The sequence below is a fragment of the Colossoma macropomum genome, unplaced genomic scaffold (genome assembly GCF_904425465.1).
Source record: "Colossoma macropomum unplaced genomic scaffold, Colossoma_macropomum, whole genome shotgun sequence".
Taxonomy (NCBI): domain Eukaryota; kingdom Metazoa; phylum Chordata; class Actinopteri; order Characiformes; family Serrasalmidae; genus Colossoma; species Colossoma macropomum.
In genome coordinates, this window is record NW_023494785.1 from 15460770 (window position 1) to 15486130 (window position 25361).

Below are 25361 nucleotides of genomic sequence, written 5' to 3' on the forward strand. Positions count from 1 at the left end.
TAAAATTAACAAATATGCTTCAGCATCAAAAAATAATCAGGTGCTTTTTTGTCTTTTGCTACAGTCCCAGTCCATTTTTCATTCCCAGTCAAACCAGGGCCATGTTTTTGAAATCTTTACGAATGCTGTGGCTATACTTTTAAATTTAGTGTCTCCAGCCAAGCAAATTCTTTCTTCCACTGAACTCTCAAGTTAGGTTTTTTTTTGGCAGTCATCATTGTTATCCAATATATTTTTTACTGTCTGCACTGCCATATTTTAATAACCCAGCCATTGCTGGAGGCTATGAAGAAATGCTACAAAGAAGTTGTCCCTTCCTGTCACGTTAGCTATCTCTATGGTAATGCTAATGTTATAGTTGGCAAATTCTGACAAAATCTGATTCTGATGCAGTTATTTTCACATCTGCTCTGGATCTAGCACAGGAACGTGAAATGTAGTTGTTTTGTTATTAATGGTGGGTATTTATCAATGTGGGAAATTTCAGTTGGTCTGGTGGTTTGTTAAAGTAGAAAAAAAAGTGTCACTTGGGCTACAGTTTGCAGTGGGCTTTTGGGTGGTTCTTGGCAAATGCAGAAAACAAATCTCTTTCTAATAAAACAAGATGGCTATATGCGCATTTTGATGATGTGAGAATTACATTCATTTTCCAGAACAAAAGAAGACATAGTTCATTATCAAATAAGATTATTTCTTCTTTAACCAACATGAAATTCAGCACAAACAAGCACAATGTAATTGGCATCAAAAATAGACTTGCAGGTAACCAATGGCAACATGAGAAGTTCTGCGAGAAGATACATGTGCACTTGTAGCAGGAGGTAGAAACACCAACCTGGTCCTTCTTGCTTCTTCCAATCCAATTAACCTTGGGGCCGTGTGCTTGTCTACTGACCTTTACACAACTCACACTATGAGCACACACACTCACCTGCTGCTAGCTGTGGCAGAGAGGTGTTAGATTTTAGTGTTCCTCGCTAAAATCTCTCCACAGATGCCTCTACATACGCCTCTGTGAGTTTGTTAATGCCTTTACTCAGAGTCTAATACTAATTAAAGCAAAAAAGAAGAGACAGTACATGTACTCTGTCACACAGTGAACAACTGAAGAGGCAAGAATGTTGTTTTACACAAAAAAGAAAGGGGTAATTATTATTCGTGATTTTTGATTATTTAGAAGAACACAAAGTATCCTTTCATGTATTTTCGTGTGGGTTGATACACTATAAGAAAATGTTTTAATTAACTCATGGACTCCTGGATAAATAAAATAAGCAGAACATCTTGATTCATTCAAAGAGCCTGTTATGTACACTGGAGAGCGAATAGTTGCAGAGGTCCACCTGAGGCAGAGAGGAGCTGACTAAGAGCTAAAAGCAGGCCAGGTTTGTGTGGATGGGTATGGACACCTAGGCAAGGCAGAATGTCACTGTGTGATTCACTATGACCTGAAAAGTCTGCTGGGACCCCGAAAACACAGATTCTATATTCCACACTGCAATTTTTTAGGGAGCTTACAAGAAAAAATTAAATAAAGATTTCAGTTTTCTAAAGCACAGTCTGGTGGCAAAACAGGTGAAACTGCAACAATGACAAAAGATACTCCTATGAATTAAATAGATGGCTGGGAATCTTAAGTGAGATTTTGCTTTTAATCTGTTAAAGCACAATTAATCACTGTAAAAACAAAGCAAAGAGAGAGGAATGAGAGAAAAAAAAGAAAGAAAGAAAGAAAGAAATAGGAAGGAAGAATAAAACACAGATAAAAAAAGAGAAAGAAAATGAGAAGAAGAAAGAAAAAAATGAGAGGAGGAAAGCAAAAAGAAGAAAGAAGTCAAGAGATACTCAAAAAAAGAGAGAGGAACAAGGAAAAAGAGGCAGAACCAAAACAAAAAGATAGCAACAGAACAAAACAAGGACAGAAAGAGAGAAAGAAAGAGAAAGAAAGAAAGAAACAAAGACAGAAAGAAAGGAAGCGATAGAAAGGAAGAATAAAACATATAAAGAAAGAAACAAACATAAGAAAGGAAGAGAGAAAGAAAAAAGAAGGAAAGAGAGAGAGAGAGGTAGACACACACACACACACACCCACAACTGTGCTCAGTTTCTCACCTGTCTGTTCCGTTCGTCTGTGATTCGCTGGATCTGGATCTTTTTCCTCCCCATGTCTGCTCTGATTGGCTGGGCAGGAGTGGGGGCAGGGTGGGGCTCGTGATGAGATCAGAGGTCAGAGGTCGTGCCTGTCCTGAGGAGGGTACAGGACCTCAAACAGCAGCGAGGCACGTGTCCTTCTCTCTCTCTCTCTCTCTCTCTCTCTCTCTCTCTCTCTCTCACACCCACACACACACACTGTCCTTCGCTCTCCCTGCTCCACCTGAAGCAGCTGGACTTTCGGCTCTCCCCCCACAGAGAAAAACAGAAGGAAGGAAGGAGCAAGGCCTCCAGGCAGGGCCTTCAGATCATGATACGTTCAGGCTGCAAGTCATCCACTCAGAGTTCTTAATGTGATCCAGCCCCACCCCAAAAAATTTCTGACGATGATGGTGATGATGATGATGATGATGATGAGTTATATACCTACAAAACAGAAGAGCAAACAAGTTAGCCCAATAAACAAACTCTGTTAATGCCATGTAACATAAAACATCATTTATTCTTATTAAAATCATTTATTTCAACCCATTATAGTCCATATCTGAAATTTCCTTTTCTTTGTTTCACAAAGCAGAGCTTGCCTGAGCACAGATCTAAATACATTTTACAAACTGATCAAACCACATGACAAGAAAGTGAGTTTATCACTTTTCATGTTAAATTTAGACTTTGTCACATGACACTACAGATTTTTCACAAAATACAACACACTCAACTCATTCGCTTTTATTCCAAATTTGACAGAGAATAAAAATACACATGAAATAAGTTAAGTAAGTAAGTAAGTAAGCAAGCATCTGTACAGATGTTCGTCCAAGGTGTCCAAAATCATCCAAATTCTATGGCATTTCCCATTTTTGTAAAAAATTGAGCTTTCGGACCTAAATGTATTAACATTTTATTTTTTAATTAAAATATGGGTCAAGAATTATGTTGTCTACATTGGGCTTGTAACATTTCACAAATAAATAAGTAGCTAAATAAATACCTAAATAAGTGGTTTGGGGAAAAAATCTAAATGAAAGAGCAAAGAAAAAGTATCAGAGCATCCTGAATGCGAAGCATATTTAATTGACTATTAAGCAAATAGAGACTGAGAGACTGTTCTCCAGACACAGGCCTTTCTAGCAGAAACTGCTCTGGAGTGCAGAACAAGCAGCGGTAACAGATTAGTGGGGAACACCCCTCTGGAGGTCTGTGTTCCCCCTGAGACCAGAGAGCGGCTCGTGCGCTATAAGGCCTTCAGGGCAGTCGGAGCTGAGCTGTGCTGTGTCAGCTTCATTGGAGACATCACAGCCACTGATCCTTGCTGGCCTGCGGCAAGCTGCTGCAACCCCAACTTAACACGCTGCATGTGATTACAAATCGAACCAACAGGCAAGCACGGCAAACACCCATCTGCAGCCCAGCTCAGTCTGAAGACTGCCTCTGCTGAAAACAGCAGGAGTGCAAACCCATTCCACAGCATTTCTATTACAATTTAGGAATCATCCCCTTGAGGCAAATGCTTACGAGACTAAAATGTAAAATCTAATAATCATGCTTTTCAGTTTTATCCTACATGCACTAAGTACGGGGGGTAGGAGGTGGAGGGTGATTAGCTGTTTAAATGATATACCGCAGTATAAAAAACCTCTGATAATCACATGGTTTCAAATTTCAATAAATTTGATCATTGTGTTTAATCACCATGTTTTAAAAGTCATGGCGGAAGTAAACAGCCTACTGCTACAGTGTCTTTCCAAAACATTAATACCAGTATAACAGCAGAGTAGAAGTCCTGGTGATAACATTTATGATGGATTTAACATTTATGTCAATGGATGATTTTCCTATTATTACAAAGTGATACAAGAGGCGTTTACAGTTTGTATCAGTGATTTTTAAAGATTTTTTTAGTGTGCTTGAACAAAAGTATATTCATTTTGGTCACTGTTGTTATGACAGGAAGTTTCCACACTTCTAATAATAATCATCCTGTCATCTCCCACTGGCTGGTGAGCATAGACACGGTGCACACATTTGTGTACCCAGGGTCAGCGTAAAAGAAAGCAAAGTCAAAACAGCAGCGAGCATGGATGGCTGTGTGAGGGAGCCAGACGTCAGCAACATACCCAAGTCTGAATGAATGGAAGCATGAATGAGCTTAATGCAACCTCAGAATAGCCATGTGGGCTACGATAATTTTAAAACCTGCTATAACTATCTCCGCCACAAAAAAGCCTTAAAATAGAGTTCTATATTTACACACAAATCCAGACTGCATACACACCCGCATGACTGGAGCTGAAAGCAGACTCACTACTGCAGACGGATGGCATCAAGGAAGCAGTAGCCTACTTCCTCACCATCAATTCAAAGGCTGTTATCTAAAGCCAGACAGGGGAAGCCCAGATAAAACTTTTGATCAGTTCTACAATTTGCAGCCCTCAGACCTGTGCAGCAGTTTTGAATTTTTTTTCAATAATAATGATAATAATAATAATAATAATAATAATAATAATAATAATTTTATTTGTAAAGCACTTTTCATACTGGTGGCAGCTCAAAGTGCTTTACAGACAGGTGATAATGTTCTACAGCAAAAGACAAGATGATGACAGATCAAGTTAAAAAAATATATTTAAAAGACGTAGAATTTTAATTGATCACTACTTTACAGATACGTTTTCAAATGTTTCTTTAACGTGTAAACTGAGCCTGACTGTCTAATAAAAGGTGGAATTCAGTTACACAGTTTAGAAGCATAATAACTAAATGATGCCTCTCCACATTGTCTGTATTTTACGGAAGGTGTTTGCAGAAGGCCAGTATCTGCAGATCTAGGATCACGTGTTGAAACATAATCAGACAGATATTCTATGAGATACACAAGTGCTAGGTCATTTAGAGCCTTCACAACTAGGAGCAGAATTTTAAAATCTATCGTAAATGGTAAAGGTAGCAAGTGCAGTTCTTTCAAAACGAGAGTGATATGATCTCTCTTTTTTTTAGGATGCGCGCTGCTGCATTTTGTATGAGTTGTAAGGGATGTATTGTTTTCTTAGGGAGCCCAGTAAGAAGAGCATTACAGTAATCAATTCTGCTCGTAACAAATGCATTAACAACGTTCTCTGCATCACTCTGAAACACACAGTCCAAATTTTAGCAAGATTTCTCAAATGATTAAAAAAAAAAGCTACTTTCGTAAGCGTGTTTTTTCAGTTTTTCCGTTATTAAGTTATTACAGATTTTGAGACATCCACTGAGAAATATCTGACACACAGCTGGCAACCTGTCTACAGAATCTTGATCAAAAGGAACTGAAATATATAACTGCGTGTCATTAGCACAGCTATTAGGAAAATTAATATTATGTTTCCCAATGACATCACCTAGAGCTAACATGTACAAAGAGAAGAGCAAGTGTCCTAAAACTGAACGCTGTGGGACTCCACAGAAACAAATAATGAAACCAGAGGAATCACAAATTGTCCATGCATGAAATATGATTTAAACCTTTCTAAAACTGTGCCTGAGAGGCCTACCCACTAGTCAAGGCGGTGTATTAGAGTCTTGTGATCGACAGCATCAAAAGCTACACTAAAATTCAATAAGACCAAAATACAAGAATTTTTTGCATCAGCGCTAAGCCTGAGGTCATTCAAAACACGAACCAATGCTGTCTCAGTACTATGGTTAGAATGAAAACCTAACTGAAGCTTCTCTTACAACTTGTTTGATATTAGATATGCACATTTACTTAAAATAAAGATTAGAAACTGGTCTAAAATTATTTACTACAGAAGGATCCATGCTGCTCTTTTTTTAGTAGGGGCGTCACCAATTTTACAGTTTACAATAGTTAGGACATAATTTTGGACACAAAAATCATCTTAAGGAATGAAGTAGGAACAGGGTCAAAAAAAGACTTTGGTATTATCTTTGTGTAAGAGAGGTACGACTCTGGATATTTTCATCACATTATTGTAGGAGGAGATCCACTATTTGAAAATATCGTAAGGTACGTGCAGTTTAGTCTTCCTCCGTAAGCGCTCTGATTTACATCAATTTCTTATGAGCTGATGCATTTCCTCATTCATCCACAGATTTTATGAGCTTGTCTTTCTTCCATTTGACTGGAGCGAGAACGTCAAGTTTCCTTTAATCTAACATTTAAATCAGAGACCAGATCATTACAGGAGTTAAAGCCGTGTTTGTTGCACTTATCTAAATATTTTTAAACTTCTCAATGGTTTGAGTTAATGTAACGCTTTATAAGCACAAATGCTAATTTATATAAATATGACAGTACAATGTGTACTGGGGTGACAACTATGCGAGAGGTGATGGCAGTATAGCAGAAGCAAGAAGTGATCTAGAAAATGAGGGAACAAGGAGCTTTGCTTAGCTGACTAATATGTTAAAATATATATATTTACATATATATATATATACACATATATTTTTATGGCATATATAATATAAACAATTGTGATTAACAATTTGATTGCCCTTTTTTGTTCACTGTATGTGACTACTACGCACAAACTAAAACAAATTGATTATATATCTTGCTTCCTAGGTGTTGATACTAGGTCTCAAGTGAGGAGAGACATAGGTTGAGCTCAAATAAACAAATATTCTCCACTGCCCTCTAAAATGTGTTATTAACAAACATCAAATAAAAAAAAATACTCACTGTTCCCTTCTAAACATGTAATCAGAACATTTTCTGTTTTTCTTGCTTTAAGATTTGCTTGTCTCAACCTAACGGATGAAAATCGACCTGATGAACATTCTTTTTAAACGACTTTGATTCCAAAAAAATGGGATACTGTGTAAAATTTAAATCATAACAGAACGCAATGATGTGTAAATTATTTAAACCTTATATTTATTTAAAATAGTACAAAGACAGCATATCAAATATTGAAACTGAGAAATTTTATTGGTTTTTGAAAAACATATGCCCATTTTGAATCTCATGTCTGCAACATGTTTCAAAAAAGTTGGGACAGGGGCATGTTTACCTCTGTGTTTCATCACTTCTTTTAACAACACTCTGTAAGCGTTTGGGACCTGAGGAGACCGACTGCTGTAGTTTTGAAAGTGAAATGTTTTCCCATTCTTGCTGGATACAGGATTTCAGCTGCTCAACAGTTCGGGGTCTCCTTTGTCATATTTTTCACTCCATAATGCAGCAAATGTTTTCACCTGTTGGGTGACATGTCTGAACAGCAGGCAGGCTGGACTCTTTCACTGCAGAGTCGTGCTGTTGTAACACGTGCAGAATGTGGTTTGCTGAAATAAGCAAGGCTTTCCCTGAAAAAGACGTCGACTGGATGGCAGCACATGTTGCTCCAAAACCGGTATATATCATTCAGCATTAGTGGTGCTTTTAGAGATGTGCAAGTCACCCCTGCCATGCGCACTAATGCATCCTCACACCAACACGGATGCTGGCTTTTGAACTGTGCTTTGATAAACTGGATGGCACCTCTCCTCTCTAGCCTGGGGGATGCGGCATCCATGATTTCCAAAAAGAATTTCAAATTCTGAGTCGCCGGACCACAGGACACTTTTCCACTTTACCTCAGTCCATCTTAAATAAACTCGGGCCCAGAGTAGTAGTGTATCTGGATCCTGTTTATATATTGCCGCTTGAAGGGCCCGAATATCATGGCCTTCCAATATTGGTTTTTGGTCTTGTCTCTTGCATAAAGAGATTTCTTCAGATTCCCTTAATTTTTTGATGATATTATGTACTGTAGGTGATGAAAACCCAAGTTCTTTGATATTTTATTTTGAGAAACATTATTCTAGAATTGTTGCACTTTTTCCCTGCACAATCTTTCACACAGTGGTCTCCTTACTTCTGAAAGACAGACTCTCTGGGATGCTTTTTAAATACCCAATCATGTTACTGGCCTGTTGCCAACAACCCAATTAGTTGTAGTTGTTTTTTTTTTAGCATTACAAAACTTTACCAGTCTGTTGTTGCCCCTAATCAGATTTCCAAAATCTCTCAGCTTTCAAGTAGGGCTTTTTGTATCTTTGACAAATTTGACAAGAGACCGCCTGGGGAGGGGTTTCAAACAACAACAAGTTATGGGACCATCGTTTCCTTCTTTACTCCTTTCAAAAAAGACAAGCATAGGCCAGGATGTCACAACAGTCTAAAATGGCTACATAGTACAGAAAAAGAAAAGTGAAGTTTCTTTATTTAAAAATGAAAGCTCACAGTCATTAATGAGCTGGGAAATAGCTTGCACACAGATATAATGGCAAACAGTGCAATGTAGGAGTCAGCCAATAATATGCAAAAAACTGTAGTAGCATCCATTCAGTTGTTGGTTCTTCTCTGTTCAACCAGTTACACCACTGAATGCGGTAGTTAGGCTTCCAGTTGCGTTTTGATTTTAGACAAACTGTTGAGGAAAATCAAAACAAACAAACACACCCACACTTATCTTGAGCTGTAGTATGCAATGGAACAGGCCCCGTCACACACATTCCTTTTATTCTGTGGTGAGGAGTGGTTTGTAGGTGTGTGAGAGACACATACATCCATTCTCCAGAGTGCTGTGTGAGGTGCCCGTTCTTTCTCCATGGCTACAGAGGATGTGTTGATGGGAAGAGAGCCATTGCAGCCTGGCAATCTGGAGTGCAGGCTGTGTTTCAAAGGCAGCGCTGCATCAGAATCTGTTTTGGGCTTCAGGGCAGGCTCACATGAAAAGCCTGCTTTATCTGCAAGGGGAGTCCGACTATAACCTTTAGTCCTGCAAGCACAGCGGAGGCTGCTTACCAGCTCTGATCTGAGCCACTTAGCCTCTTTCACACAGGCTACACAAGACCTGGAGAGCATCCACAAAACTGCTCCTCTGAGCAACTGTCTCAGAGCAAAAATGAAAGCGGCATTCTCAATCAGGCCAACCGTTTTGCCCTTTTGAAATAGTGGACAACTTCTTCCTGCTCTGTCAGACAAAACATGGCATGACATATTATCCTGGAGTTTATAGGCCAAGGCTATCTCTACATTCACAGATTCAGCCATGAGTTTAGACCAAACAGTGTAAACTTAAAAAGTACAAGATACTGCAGCCCAGAGCAAATACAGTTGACATCTTGAAAGGTGATGATTCAGATCTTCTAAAGGCAGTTTTAAAGGAAAATGATACACAGTAAGTTTTTTTTTTAAACTCTACAGTGGACAAATCTGTTCTCTTAGGCAACTGGTCTCAAGTCAAATCTCTAGCTATTAGTAGACCACTGCTGCAGGCATTTGAAACACATGTACTCCCCAAACATTCTACACAATATGAATAACTCAATCAAGGTCCTTATGACAACAGAGGCAAGATATATGTTCTTAACTATTCTAAATTAGAATCTACTATACAGTCGCATGAAAGAGGTTTGAATACTTTTGGTCCAATTACATGTTTAATGGGTTAATGTTAATAAGTCACACACATCTTCTACAGAGAATAAACTTGAAACTGGCGTTTTCCTGCTAATTGTCCTGCACAGTTTCTATGTGCAGAGTTTAACATATAGGAAAAAATAAAATATATAATTAACCATATCTTTTTGCTCAATTTATATTTTGTGGATTATTTTTCTCTAATACGTTAAATTCAGCAATTAAATAAAATTGTTCATTAAAATATGCAGAAGTGTGGGAAATTGATGTGTTAACTTCTGTTTAATCAACAAAACACAGAATTTCACAGGGGTTCCTCAAACTTTTGCATACAACTGTTATATTAAAATTGTTGTGTGCTGGAACTTTGTATACAATTTCTAAACAGATTCAAAATATTTTCCTCATCCCCATCATTACTTGAACACATATATTGTAGTGTAGTGTAACGGTAGTAGCGTCCTCTCCTATAATTTTCATGTTAATAATAGAAATAAGCTGCTAAGTGAAAAGCCTAAAGCACTTCAATAAGAGTGAGCAACTTTCTTCATAACACTGTATAGTACAAGAGAGAGAAGCTATACAGCAGTCACATTTATGCAGGTCAAAGGTGTTAACAGTTCAGAGTCGTGGTTTTGCAGAACACCACTGAGGAAGTCCCCGGAACTAACACCTTCAGGTTGACTTGCATTCGCAAGAACACAGTCTAGTTTCACAGTAACAATATAATGGCTGCTCAGAAAAAAGCACAACTATAGACAAATCCCTTTATTAATATTTATTTCCTTGTATTAAGATCTTTTAAGAACTGCAGTGATTAGATGACATTGAAATTATCAAAAGCAAAATAACTTGAGGTTTCATAAGCAATGCATTGTGCAAACAGCTTTCCTGACTACTGATAGCTGATTAGCATTCAAAAAGGGCCTGGTCTATGTGAACATTTTTTGACCACAATAGATTTTAGATAACTGATAATATTGGTCAATATTATGTAGTATGGTCACCAATTACTCAGACTCCAACAGTTTTGGTTTACTGAGTAATTTACCTGTCAGTCAACTGTACATTGTCAAATATGTTTGTCACTTCTCAACTGTCACATTTCTAAACTGAAATAAACAGCAAAATCTCATAAAAAGTCAGAAAATGCTGGATCGGACATTGGAAGTAAAAAAAAAATTATGAATTTGATCAAGACTACACAAATCTGAAAGCATTAAATAGCTCACAATCTAATTGCATGATATGATATTGTTAGCTGTGTATTTTTTGCTGATGTAGTACAGTGCTGCATAGTAGCTTTTAAAGAAATACTGGATCAGCATCAGTGATATTCAGGCTCTGAATATAAGCATCAGAAAAAAGAAATTTCATGCTTCATAATTTTGTTATTGTAACCATGACAAGGTCTTGTGTTCAAATTTCCCAGCTAAGTCAGTATTTCTCTGATTAAGTGAGTAAATGGTCACTCTCAGAGCCTGTTTACACCTTGTATTAACATGTGTTTTGTGTCAGGATCATATCTGGATAAACTTTGCCTAGATTCCAGCTACACTTTTTACGAAAATGTTTCTTCAGTGTGACCAGATAGGATATGATTTTACTTTTTCTGTACAAAAGGTTGGTCAACACATACGTTACTTCACTTTTACTTTTGCTAGTTTTTCCCCCGTTACGAGGCAACAAGCGTGGCTTGGAGATGTTCATCAGCCCAGAGTGCAAGAAGACTGTTAGTCTGGGGATAAAGCCAGCCTCAGATCCTCCATCTTTCGTTTCATTGGCTATGTTTATATGCAAAGATCCAAATTAATTCATTTTGGTCATAGATGAAGACTAAGTTGTTTTTATGCACACTCTACTTAAGAATCTTCGTTTACATGTATGCTACGAGTAAGCAGATCCAAAATCACATACGTGCGTAGAGTACCACTTAGTGTAGACGTTACCATGACAATCAGCATCACATGAGTCCAGTCAGAATGAGAGGAGCAGTAGTACGTCACCTGAGTTTTCAGTTGGCACAGTTGTTTCATGTGTAATTCATGTGTACTTATTAAAGAAGTCATGTCTGAGACTCTATTGTTTGTCTGTATATTTGTCTGAACAGCTTGTTATTGCAAGCTTTATGGGCAACCATCCTGCTGACTATTTTTAAGTCTTTCAAAGTTTGAAGCATAAACTTCATCTCCTTTGCAGACCAGTTTCTGGCTCCTGCCATGCTGAATGTTATAAACTTCCATGTATGACTGTAGTCAGATACAGTTACTTACATGGCTATTATTCTTCTATTTAATGAATTATTTACAGGATTACCGACCTTGTTCAATTTGTTAAAAACTGTATTCAGAATGGCCTCAATCGGACTACTTTAGTCTGACTGAGGTGTATACATTGATGTATTTTATTCCGATTGAGCTATTAGTCGGCTTATTAACAGATTAACAGGCTGCATGTTAATGTGGCTACTGTTTATCCTCCCACCTGCGAGTCAGTGCTCGGTAGATGCATTTCCGCTCATATAATTATATACGGATCATGAAAACACTTACACTTTACACTTGCTGTCAAGATCAGCCTCTAACCACCTCCAAATGTGGTTTGAGTGATCCGATTGTAATCCGCTGACAATGCATCGTGGGTGTGTTTACACCTGGCTTTTCACACAGCGAGCAAAATCCAAACGTGATCCAAACGTGATCAACAAAAACGCATGCTGATGCAAGGTGTAAACCAGGCCCCCAGTTTAGACTGTCTGCTTAATTGGTGGGATTCTCACCGATACTGATAAATGTGTGGGGCCTAGATATCAGCCATTATTATCAGCTAATGAATACATGGATTAGGGCCTAATCAAATACAGTTCAATATACTGTCTCAAACTTAAACTTGTATATTTTTCCGTTTTGATCAAAAATCCTTTTTATTGCTTCAAGAATGAGTGCGAAACTGAATAAACTGGGCGTGACTGCACTGTTTTCTTTACTAACAAAGTCTGGTAAGATGCTCTCATAACAAAAGTCCCAGTTTCAGTACACTGTTTAATGAGCACAATATGGTCAACAACTTTTCTGCCTCACAGGACTCCTATAAAATACAGTGCTGCTGCAATCCATCTTATGCTGAAGTGGTCTGAAGCACCTAAGTTCCACTTGGATAAGCACATAGGGCCTACGTCCATGTGTGGGCATACGGCATTCTGTGCGAGTGCGTGTGTGTGAGCACATGTAAGCATATCTCCTCTGCAGGGTGTGAGAGAGGGAGTCCAGTTTTGTCATCTCTGCCTGTAACTAGAGGCAGAGAAGCCGGGTGCTCAGAGATAAGAGCCAATGACTGGACAGAGACTGGACTCAGGCCAAAGTAGCACAGAGAAATCTATCACCTTTCCAGGTCAGCACAGGACCCCGGTGTCCTACACAGCACAGCTGTCAATTGTTTAATTCAACTGTTTACAAAACTGACGCTTTACACAGAGCATCGAGACCACAGCTCCGGTCATGGTCACTACCAGTGATCCACGGCCATATGGTGCCAGAACCCTGCGGCCAATAAAACAGTCAAAACACTGAGGGAAACAGTAGTGCATGAAGGGTAAATGCATACCTAAATATTCTTTATAGGAAAGATTGGAAATCTTGTGTTGTCACCCTGGATATGGCTGTGTGATAATGAGATTACATTTTTTTTATTACTGGCGTAACTACAAATAAATAAATAAATAAATAAATGAAAATGAGAGCAAAATTGGCAAAATGACTTTCTGAAAAAACGAAGATACCACAACAAAGGCATCAGAATGTTCTTATCTGAACTGATAATGGGCTTAGCTACAGAAAGTTCTGCTAACACTGGGCCAGATTCATCATGTGTTTCCGGAAAACAGTGCTGATCCCGAGTCTGTGATCATATCTACATGGACGAGAAAGAAAATATGAAAGCAAAAATAAATATATAAATACAATAAACATCTTAACAACAGTGCTAGGGCAACACTGGATGCAAGATTTCATGGCCAATCCAAACTTATATTGAAAACTGGCAACATTAGACTTGCAAAATATAGTGTGCAAATGAGCTCTTTGTGTGCTGTAAACACCCAGACCAAGCTCACTCATCTCCAGATGAGCAGCCTCGCTTTACCATGTCACATGGTTACACAACCACAAAATGTAGCAATACTTAACATTTAATATGGTATTTTGTAGGGATGCACTAATATGGAATTGGTGCGCCAATACTGATCAGATATTTTTCATGTCTATCTCTGCCAATGCCATACCGATGGCAATGCACACGTTTATAAAATGTAGAAATTGGAACTACATCTACCTGGTTCAGCATTTCAAAGAACGATGCCGTTTATTTACATAAAGTTACAAATGCAGTAAAATGAATAAAGTGCGGACGTTAGCACCATAGCACAGCACTGTCTAAACATTCTGCTCTTCCAGAGTAAAATAAATACATCATTAAACACTGGTTTGAATCATTTGTCAAATCTAAACATCTGTCCGATGGCGATTATTTTTTAAACAAATATCTACCAGTCAGACTTAATCAGACTGTACCTGATGTTAAGATTGATACTACCAAGTTTGGTGTTTGATCTGCTAGAAAGTACTGAGATTTACACATATATATTTTTTTTTCTAAGGCAAAGTTTAAAAAGATGCTATTTCCTCTGCTCTCCGGCATTGTGAAGGCATTTAAAGAGAACCAGGCTAGGCGGAATCCCTTGGATTAGACATTTCACTCTAGTGATACAGGAATTTGGGGCCAACACCGATATCTGAGATTTTTCATGTACACATCTGCCAGTGGAAATGCTCAACACAAACATTTATAAAAAGTAGAAAGTGGGACTCTATCTTCATCTACCTGGATTACATTTGCAGAAAAATATAACATTTATGTATGTAAAATAAATAAAATGCAACACTAAAAACTTTCTATTCTTTGGGGGTTCAAGTAATACATCATTAAATATTTCAAAGTTTGAAATATATCATTCAAATCTAAACATCTGTCCAATGATTATGATAATAATAATAATAATAATAATAATAATAATTTCTTTAAATTCCTATTATTATTATCTGCTAATAACAATACAATTCAAATTATTGCGCAGTCCTATAATTCTAATTTATATACAAAGTAATGAAAACACAATAGAATTAATGCAAGTTATCCAATGGTACAAAAAGCTAATTGACAGTAATAATAAACACATTTTAAAATGTTTGTTCTTTCAGGCATTAAAATGAAGCGCATCTTGAACGTTTCTTAACCTAATGGTATATTCAAATGTTTACGATATCACTCGATCACATATACAAAAATGAAACCATTTGATCATTTCAGCCCTAAAAAGAACAATCCCGATGAGAGAACACCCACACACTCTTGGGCTTGTCTGAACTGGCCGCTCTACAAACCCTCACTCTAGCCTAACTGGGGCAGTGATGGCGCTTGCAATGACCGACGGGACTATCTCCAGTGATTTACTCCAACCTTGGGTTGTACTGCCAGCACCAACTGCAGGATATTTCCAGCCTGTTGCCTCATGCTCTCTGACCGGCAGGCACTTGCTTGCTCCAACATGGCCACTCAGCTGCTGACCCTAGTGTATGGTGATTGTGGTTTTCCAACATATACGTACTTGCTCTGTTTTGTGTATGGAGATTCTATAACATATTGGTGCGGAACGGTCAGGACAATGGGTTTATCCTCCAGGACATAGACCAGGGGAGCTAACAAATCAAATCATATCAGAAACCTGATGCCAAAAGCAGGGTGGGGGGAGGGGGGTTGCAATTCAAGGGCAGTATTTCTCCTGGCAGGGCAGACAGAGTCAGGAGGGTGGGGGTTTGCGGTGTTGGAGGGGATCTGTGATTCTCACCTGCTACTGTTCAACCTTTCAGAAGAGTTGACAAGCAAACTGCAATGTTCAGGCAGCCACCATTAACTTGACTTCACTAAATAAATTTACAGGAGATCACCAGGTACAGTTCGTCTTGTTTTGGACAAGAACTTCAATAAATGTGGAAGTGGACAACGTGTAGATGGTCTACGATGTGAATACCATATCAGTCGTATAGCAGTTTAAAATTTCCATTTTGATAGTTCCAAGTTCATATAGATATACACTACTGTCCACAAGTTTAAAATCAAATGGCATATTAACAATTTATATATGACTTTTAAAATGTGGATTTAAATATTACAAACTATCCACCAAAACGTATTTTTTGATTTAATGCAATATTTTGAAAAAAAAAAGTTATTCAAAGATAAATAATACACAAATTATTTATTTAATTTTATTTTCACATTATCTGCCTTGAGATTTGATCTCCATTTTTAAAATATAATCACTTCTGGATTTTAATTTCATTTTACTTCATTCTCTATACTATAAAGATTTCTCAATCATTTTATAATCCTCTGCGGCTCTGTTCATCATTCTGGACACATCTAAAATTCTTCGTTTTTATTTACAGCTTCCTAGTGTCCTACTAATGATGTAATACCTGTAAAACTCCACAGGACTAACATATGACAATCATTCTACACATGTCTGTAGCCAAACTGTTTTTTCTATTACTTTTGAACTGTAGTGTTAATATACATATTATATTTGAAGAACATTTAAGGTTGATTTGCAATGATATTGGTTATGTTTATTAATGCCAGTAACTGCTCGTAGGGACCCAGAAATGCTGGTTACTGGCATGGGCCGATAACTTTCTCACTGGCATGGGCCGATAACTTTCTTACTGGCACATCGTTTCACAAACCAAACACAATGACAAACAAGTACTGTTGTGTGACTGCAGTATGCAGTTGACACTGGACTATCTATCTCACCATCAGTGTGGGTAATGTGGTCTGACCGGTCAGTTGACAACATTGAGGCAAGGCTAATCATCATACAAGTATCACTATAAAGACACAACCATGAAGGGATAAGCCAAAAGTTAACAGTTAAATTATCTATCACCTCTCTCCACCCCAAGACGATCAGAAGGGGTCAGGCAAAAAAGGGGAATACACATTTTGGACACACAGCGATGACATCAGCGTGACTTTTGGAAACACAGGTGTATTAAAAACTCTTCACCATGTCAACTGGACTGACGCACAAAAGAGGTTCAACAACCAGCTTAGACACAGATACGCTTGAAATTTCTATCATTTATCAATAAACTTCTACAGTGTTTACAATCTAGGCTAACAGGAAGAATGAAATGAAGTGCCATTTTCCAATAACATCTCATACATCAGAGAAAATCTAACAAGCAAGTGGAGCTTTGAAACAGACAACAATGTCAAGAGCCTAATAAATGCAGACTCCCTCTTAGTAGCAACCTTGAATTATCTTTCTGAAGCACCTTATTTTCCCTTAAGAGCACTAAAGAAATATAGAAAAACCTCCGCTGAAGCAACTAGCACTGCTTCCGTGGCCTTTATGAGCAACTGTATGCAAGGCTCTATTAAGCAAAAGTGCTGGATAGCAGGCAACACAGTCTACAGCCCATTCCACCTGGGATGTCAATCAAAAGCCCTCCCTTTGCAATTATCCATTGATTTGCAAGCCAACAGCTGCGAAACAGATCTCCAATAGGCCACACACAGCAAAGCAGCCACTGTAATCTGCATAAAGCCTACACAAGCCACATTCTGTGATATTTTCCTGATCTTACCAAAAAAAAATCCTCATTTAAATTACTGTTCAGTTTGAGTTTTAATTTGTATACAAAGACAGGGAAGATCTAGTGTAACTAACATTTATACAGCCATAATTAGTTGATAGGGAGAAAGAAATACTAGAGAAAGGATAAAATCTTCAATCTGACAAGTCTAACAGACCAGGGCCTAGAATTATTGCAGGAAAGAAAACTTTGCAGAGGTGCAGCAGGCACACATTTCAACAAACTCACCAAAGCTTCTTAAACTGACATTATATCACAGAAATGCATGGTGTTCAAATACAGCTAAACTCCAACTACACTAAAGTTGACATATAAAAATCCCTTATTAGTACCATTTTTTCAAATGGTTCAAGAAAATCCACCAAAAAAAAAATCTCAAATGAGATCACCTAGTAGTTCTTTGACTGACAAAGACCAACCACAAAAAATGACAGGCCTAAACTTTAGGCAACATCATTAAGACCTTAAGCTGCCGGTTCCGGTGGTCTTTTTTTCTTACCTTTTCTTCTTGAACCTCTCTGATGGTCACAGTCGCATGTATCCCGAGTCTAGCCAATGGTACGGAATCATGAGCAAATGAATGAATCAACAATATCCTCATGGACATAGAATGAGATGTGTCCTATGTCCTGTTCTGTGTGCTATGGCTGTGTGACAGAAGTGACTAGTCCAGCGATGACCCTGTAATGCAAGGACCTCGATCAGTTTTCCTCTCTCTCAACCCAGCCCCCACCTCCCCACCCTTTGCCCTTATATGCCTTCAGCAACTGGCTCCAATTCATCAGTGTCCTTGCTGGTAACTGAGAGGGTGGTTGGGTGTTAGTGCTGGGTTCACAGTAAAGCAGTGTGTCAGATCCCCCAGCCTATACGTCTCTGTGTGTGTAGATGTGAAAGCAGCAGCAGCTGCCTACACACCTTTTGTCCTAACTCCCCCATGCTCTTTATTTCCCCTCACATATGTTAGGAGCTTTAACTCCGCATCTAGTAGTGTTACATGTCATTAACAGTCTCTCCAAATGTGCCCAACCATAACCTTTGTATTCCTATACTTTTAATACTTATGAAGATGGTGTAAACAGTTTGGAGGTACAATACAACAAGGCTCTGTGTACGTCCTATATTCCTGTATTCAGTATAAGACTGTATTCTTTCCTGTCCTGAACTCTGAAATACTGTTTGATAATAGTAAGCTACACATGGTACAAAATTATTTAGAAAAACATAGTTCATGAATAACACTGAAGTGCATTTAAAGAGCACCAATGCTTTCCAAAGAGAGATTCGCAAGCTCTGACCTTTTCTGACCTTGAAACCTCTAAGGGCTTTGAGGGGTATGGGAATTCGAAGGCCCTGAGTTTGTTTAACACTTGTGTCACTGCAGAAGGACAGACAGTTTCTTCCTGTGCACGAAACATGTGATTTGGCATTGTGAATGCTAAGAGTTAAATGAACAGTACACAGTCTGAGGAGCAATTTTCTCGCAAAGCATAACTTATATGGAGAAGTTCTAGAAAAGGGGGGTGTCCTCTCTCCCAGTATCGAGTCGGAAATCTGCCAGCGGTGGGAACAAATATACAAGAGGTCTAAAACACAACAACAGCAAGCCAAAAATCTGAGGTCACAATTACTAGCAAAACAAACATCGTTTGGTAATAGTTAAGAAGCGCTCTCTCATTCTCTCTCTCTCTCTCTCAAAGCTGAAGCTCTCCATGTTTTCCACACTGTGCTGGCTCAGAGCCTAATAAGGGGATCTGTGTGTGATTGTGTGTGCTTCTCTTCCGGGCGACATGTTGGCCGTACCGGAGCTGGTAGGGTACAGACGGCCTATAGAGAAGCAAGGCTTTGAGAGGAAGGTGGGCACTATGCTCTCTTGCTTCTTTGTGTATACCATTTAGACATTAGTATAAAAATATTAGGGACGCATCGATACAATAGACCAAGTAGGAGTATGAGAACATGTTTTTTAGTAGTCGCCGATACAAAGTCTGATACCATAATGAATTACCTAATTAGAATTAAGTAGTTGTTAGTGTAAACGGGTACAATTTACCTTAACAAATAAATTATTAAAATCTAGTAGACTTTAAATGAAATGCACTGCTATGTTACATTAGCTAAAATGGATCGAGTAGTACTACAGTGGAGAACAGCGGGTTTTGTTCCACGTCAGAAAAAAGCTTCTGTACAGCTGTACAGAGTAAAGTTGGCGTATACAGACTTTGGTAGCAAATGACTTTTTTTGCCTCTGTTTTGCTATCCTACGTGTCTCCACCCATATTGGGAAAGTGGTTGTGATTGTGTTTTTGTATGCTTAAAAACAGGGTAAAATCACACAGTGTATTCCCGGCAGCAACTTGCCAAGGCAGAATGTCTAAAGTGACCACCGATTTTGTGTTCGACCTCCACTGAGTCAGCAACACTTCTCTGCGTGCAGACACCCCTCGCTGCTAGCTTGAGTGGTTTGTTCTCTGCAGCGTACACTAACTAGGCTTATGTCTCATGGTATCAGCTTAGGGCTGGGCGATATGGCCCAAAAACATTATCATGATAAAAAAATTTCGTAACAGTAAGCAATAATTACCACAATAAATGTCAAATCATTATTTCTTTAAAATTTAAAGGCTGACTTTTGCTGGAGAAACCAGATGGATAATTGTGGTCTTAAATTACTCCTTATGGTCAGACAAGGAGTATGTATTATGGTATTATGGTATGACAAAATACTGGCCTAATAGTGGAACATTCCACATATCTGTCAGTGGATGATGGGAGAAAGACGGTTTCTCTGGTTAGCTGTTTTTAACCAGCTGGCTAAAGCAGCACTCTCACACACACAGAACGGCCACGATTTTTGTAATATTCATAATTTTTGTAGCTGTCTGGTGACGAGTGCTAATCTATCTGGTTACCGGTGCTAAACTGTTGAGTTTCTCAACAACATCAGCTTAGTATGAACAACAAACATTTGCTAGCTTGGTATGTCAATGATGGATCACATTGCCTATCACAGTATTTAAACACAAGCTAGGAGACATTTGGATTTCTCTATTTTGTCATAGCAGTTTGAGAGGTGGAAGAACCACAATATATCTGACACTCGCTGTGTAAAAGATGGACCTCGGTGCGTTAGCTGCAGTGTGATTCTCCCGCCCCACACAAACAACGTCCTTCTTTTAGGTGTGTTTAAATTGAAATCAGTGTTTTTTGTCTTATTTGATCACTGTAGTTCAGTACAATAACATCAATTTGGCTGTGCTGTGAAAGTGACAGAGCGCTGCATCGTGTAAACCAGCTGCTAAAAAACAGCTAGCCTGGGAAGCTAGCTTTTTTCCACTCTCCCATGCCACACATACAGCATCCTTTCGTTTAAATCAGAGCTGTAGTATGAACCCACTTCTTTCTTTCACTTTTGTTGCTTGGGAATGCACTTGCACTAAAATATGACTGTTGAGCGCTGTAACTCACAGACCATTTCGGCTGTAGTTATGTAGAGCAGATGTGATTTAACACTACTAAAGCTTGTTAGGATGTTAGGATAGAATGGAGTTCACTCTGGGCCAGTACAGGGACATGCCACTTACCTTGTCACTCACACTTGGTCACAGAACAGATCACCATTCGCTCTACTCAAACAGGGAAGGTATAACCCCACGTTTCAGACATTTACATCCCATGTTTTTGTGTACCCTGTCTGTCTCTGCGACATGCTGACTACCCACGTAAGTACTGCCTCTTAAAAGTGTAAAACACTGGCCAGCGTTTTCCACACATAGATGTTGTATGTTTATTTCAAAGCCCGCCAAAGTATATTTTGCGACCCATTTTAGTCCCCACACCCTCCCTCGCGAAATCATGTCGAAAAACTCGGAAGTGCGCCCTCTCATGAAGACAACAGAGTAGTTGCTTTTTTTTTTCTTACAGTGGAAATGCTAACGAGACTGTCTCTAGAACATGAAAATGTGAGAATAGTCTACCATACCAAACATTTATCAAACATTTCTTATATTTCTAAATTGTGATAAGTACTGTTATCGTTTTATCGCTCAGCCCTATATCAGCTGGTATCAAATGCTAGCATTGCTGCATTTTTATGAGGTTGAGTACAAGTAAATGAGAATGGCATCGGGCTGATATCGAATACCAGTATCTATACTGGTGCATGAATAGAAAATATAAAGGTAATGACCCAGAAACCTAGAAGTCCACGTGTTTGTAGATGATATTTCAATTACTAGTAGGCATGCACTGACATTTTCAGAGGGTAAAAAAAGAAAAACAAAATCAAACATTAAATAGGCCTACATTCTCTCTTCTTTCTAGAGAATGACCCCTACAGTCACTGAGATTGAGCTGCATGGTTTTGTAGGCGTGAGCTGATCTCTTGGCCATCAGCTGTTGCTGTGTCTATTACAGACAAAGGTTTTTGGAGTTAAATAAATAGATCTCAAAAGGTATTTTGTTGTTGAGAAGTGGCCCACACACAAGTAAATGTGCCTCCCTCACCACTACCTTACCACCATTTCACTCTGCTACTTTACAGGCACACACAAACGTTCTCAGAAACAGCTGACGTTTTAACAGCCCCCCAGCAGCTGACAGGCTACAGGTGTGCGAGAGCATAGCCTCTTTAACCCTTTATGGTACACCCCCTAACACTAAGCCCCCAGCCTGCAAATCACACTTCCCAGCCGTTTCCCTAAAGTGACATACCTGCGGAGGCACGCGTGCGTGCACACTCACGACCCCACACCTGTTGGTACCTCACAACCACTCTGTGATCAAAGCTCGGCCAAAGGACGTTTTGCTCCTGCCAGGTTCTTGGTCTCGCTTAACCACAACTTTGTGAGATGCCTCCACTGAGCTCTGAGCATATGCTTCTGTTGACATGTGGCACACTGAATTGGGTAAAAGTGTCACACGCATACAAACACACCTTTATTATATAGCTTCATATTCTCCTATATGTCTCTGCCCTCTGTTTGTGCAGTTTACAATGGCATGGTCAGTTGATTAGAAGACTTGACAAAAGTTCTGTGAAGATACATCATAAGGATGCGATTGGACACAATATCACTGACAAGAACTAATTAGCACAAAGTCTAAGCAGTAAGACAATGTTTATCACTACTGTAATATGAAATAGCCAGCAGTCGTTTTTAGCAAATATCACTATCATACAATTTACTACAACTAGTAACCAAGTACTAAATTAACTTTAGTAAACATCAGTGTTCAGTTGCAAATATAACCTGAATATAATTACTGAGTGAACTCATAAAATCCAAATACATTTCAAGTTCTCATAGAAAATGCTTCAAAAGTCTGGAACATGACAATTTTGCCCAAATGTCAGCCTTCGCTTTTAGGTAAAGGACAGAAACACAAATTTATCTTTCTTTCTTTATGTAAGTGCTCAAGAAAGCCATTCTCTAGTACAAGAACTGCATTACTACTGTAATATAAACATAGCCAGCACACACTTACAGCTTAAATGATATTGCTAGCGTATTGCTAGAAATACCAACCAAGAACTAAACTAATTTTATTTACGAAGTGTGTTAATTACTTTTGGTCTGAAATCCTGGGGGGCAAGATTATCTAAAACAATACTCATGACTTGCCCATAGTTCACCCTCGAACTAAAACTGATATTCTGCACTTTAACTTCATAGTCGTCATTAAAGCCACTATATTGGAGCACAGAGCAAACTTTCAAACATGGTCTCACTGTCCACATATTTTAATTAGCTAAAAAATACTACCTTGAGGTTTCATGGTGATTAGAACAAAACATTTCATCCAGTCAGAGATATTTACTTGAGTGGAGTACAAAAACAAAGCCAAAACAAGCAACAGTGATAACACAGAGACAGGTAAATAACATCACACTTTAAATTTGGACATTTGTTATTCATATAGTGTTCTGCATCTAGTTCCAGAACCACAAGGTGAACTGCTTACAATAAGGTCTACAGCAGTATTATGATCACCATCTAGATAATATATGTGAATGTAAATACATTTTATTCCAATAGAAACAAATGTGTGATTAAGACTCAAACACACCATGAATGATCTAGATGTTACTGCAAGTGTTAAAGCTGCTTGGCGCACGCACCATCACACAATCTGCATACTCCTTGTGCCATAACCATATATTTTCTTCATTTTTGCCACTTATTACTGTGTATCTAACTTGTGCAAGTCAGCTTCAGACAGCAATCTAAGATTGTTCTAAGATTTACTATTTTATCTGACCTGGGTGCATTTGAAGACCACAGGCTGGGCGAGAGAAACATCAGCCAAGTGGTCTGTGTGGTAGCTAGAACAAAAACGATTGGTAAATTCACAGTTTAACCACAATAGTGTCTGTAACAAATAGTGCCAAGTCTAACATCTTAAGGCAATGTTTGGCACAGACTTACATTTCTACTTTAATCCCCTAGAGGCTGTTACCAGAGAAATGAAAGAAACTCAATTTATGCTGCTTTCTGCTGACAAAATACCTTCTAAAGTAAAAGTAACATCAAATGATTTTTAGCTCTCCAGCCAAGTACCAAGCAATATCAAAGCTCTATTTTAGGTAACAAAGGTCAACTACACCAACACCTAGACCTACACCTAAACTTAACCTCAGTATCCGAAAGGCAATTCTTCTGCTCTTTTAGTTTTCCCAAAAAAACAAGCTGACTTTGGGGTGAAAAGAGCATGTGTTCAAGTGTGGACCAGCAAAATGGTCCTCACTTATACAAAATCTCATGTTGGTCTATCATTGTGAGGAAATCTGCTTCTAACAGGGATAGCAAGAGAAGTATACAGACACACATACAGACACACACACACACAGACAAACATACACACAGACACACAGGCACATCCCTAGCAGCTCAAGAAATGACTGGACTATGTAGTGTATTGTCCTTTCTTTCATTATCTACATTAGCCTCTGTAGTAGTAACAGCATTTTTTAATTTATTTTTAATATATAACCATATTATCACTGCAAAATTGCAAATGTAATCCAGGTAATATCATTAAGCCCAACTTTGTTTTATTTATAAACAAAGTTTCAGCCTTGTCTTTCAGGCAAAGGACAGAATCACAAATTTATTGACTTGATTTCATTCTGGTGGTACAAAAACAATAAAATGTTACAAAAGATGACTCACAAGGGCACACACATTTTGGGATCTGGAAACAAAAAAGACAATGTTTTGATGACAAAATATGGATCTGCTGGCCTAACTACACACAAAACTATCATTTATTATATTTATTTATGGGCCATAGTGTGACCATTTCCAAACCTCTCCTTAAGTAAGCCCAGTACAGTTACCACCACACCTAGTTTGGCTAATCAGGTCTTCTTTAAATTAAATCAGGTGGACTGTTGACTGGATTTAAGAAATCTATGGAACAAAAGTTAGGAAGCAAACATGTTCCAATAACTATCAATAACTTCTGAACTACACTTCTATGTAATGGCAATACGCACATATGAAACAAATTACTTTAGAACGTAAAACATTCAGTGCCGCTTTTACAAAGCTGAAGCTGGCTTCCTATTCGCCAGCTTCTTTTTCAAATTTTCCCGTTCCACCTAAAATTGCACAGCAGTTACATTCTGTCACCTGAATGTAACTGCTGCACCATTTAAGGTGGAATGGGAAAATCTGAACAAGAAGTTGGCTAATAAGGAGCTGACCTCAGCTTCAGTTTCGTAACGTTTTTCAGAGAAGCTGCAGTGGACTTTACATACACTCACCTGTATCATGTTAGGGTTAAAAAGCAATGCTGACATCTGTCTATATATTGTTAATTTCTGATTTTACTATTTTGTCCAATAAAAATATTTTATATTTACTTCAGCTGTTAAATATGGTTCTTATTAAAAGTGAAGGGACATGCAGAATAATACACCATTTTTAATCTACAAAAAAGGTTTACTTAAGCTTCCAAAATGGTTTTATCTGGAAAAAAAACGGAAAAACAAAGATACTATACCGTGACATATACCGAAGCAGTCAGTAATCTTAATTAAAATGCGACCTGAATTTTTGTTCATACCACCCACTAAGTTAAGGACA

At 38.3% G+C, this 25361-nt stretch overlaps 1 protein-coding gene across 9 annotated transcripts in view; it reads right to left on the minus strand.

Moving 5' to 3' along the window:
- The window catches only part of mef2d (myocyte enhancer factor 2d), a 67601-nt gene that overhangs the window by 32559 nt on the left and 9681 nt on the right, over positions 1 to 25361 (minus strand). For 8 of the 9 annotated variants that reach the window (XM_036584068.1, XM_036584100.1, XM_036584090.1 and 5 more), the window contains exon 2: positions 2113 to 2577. In XM_036584068.1, coding sequence (XP_036439961.1) covers positions 2113 to 2166 — 54 coding nt within the window. In that variant the 5' untranslated portion in view covers positions 2167 to 2577. Of the gene's footprint in view, positions 1 to 2112; positions 2578 to 17773; positions 17956 to 25361 lie in introns of all 9 variants that reach the window. The other variant, XM_036584052.1, reaches the window with a different exon arrangement.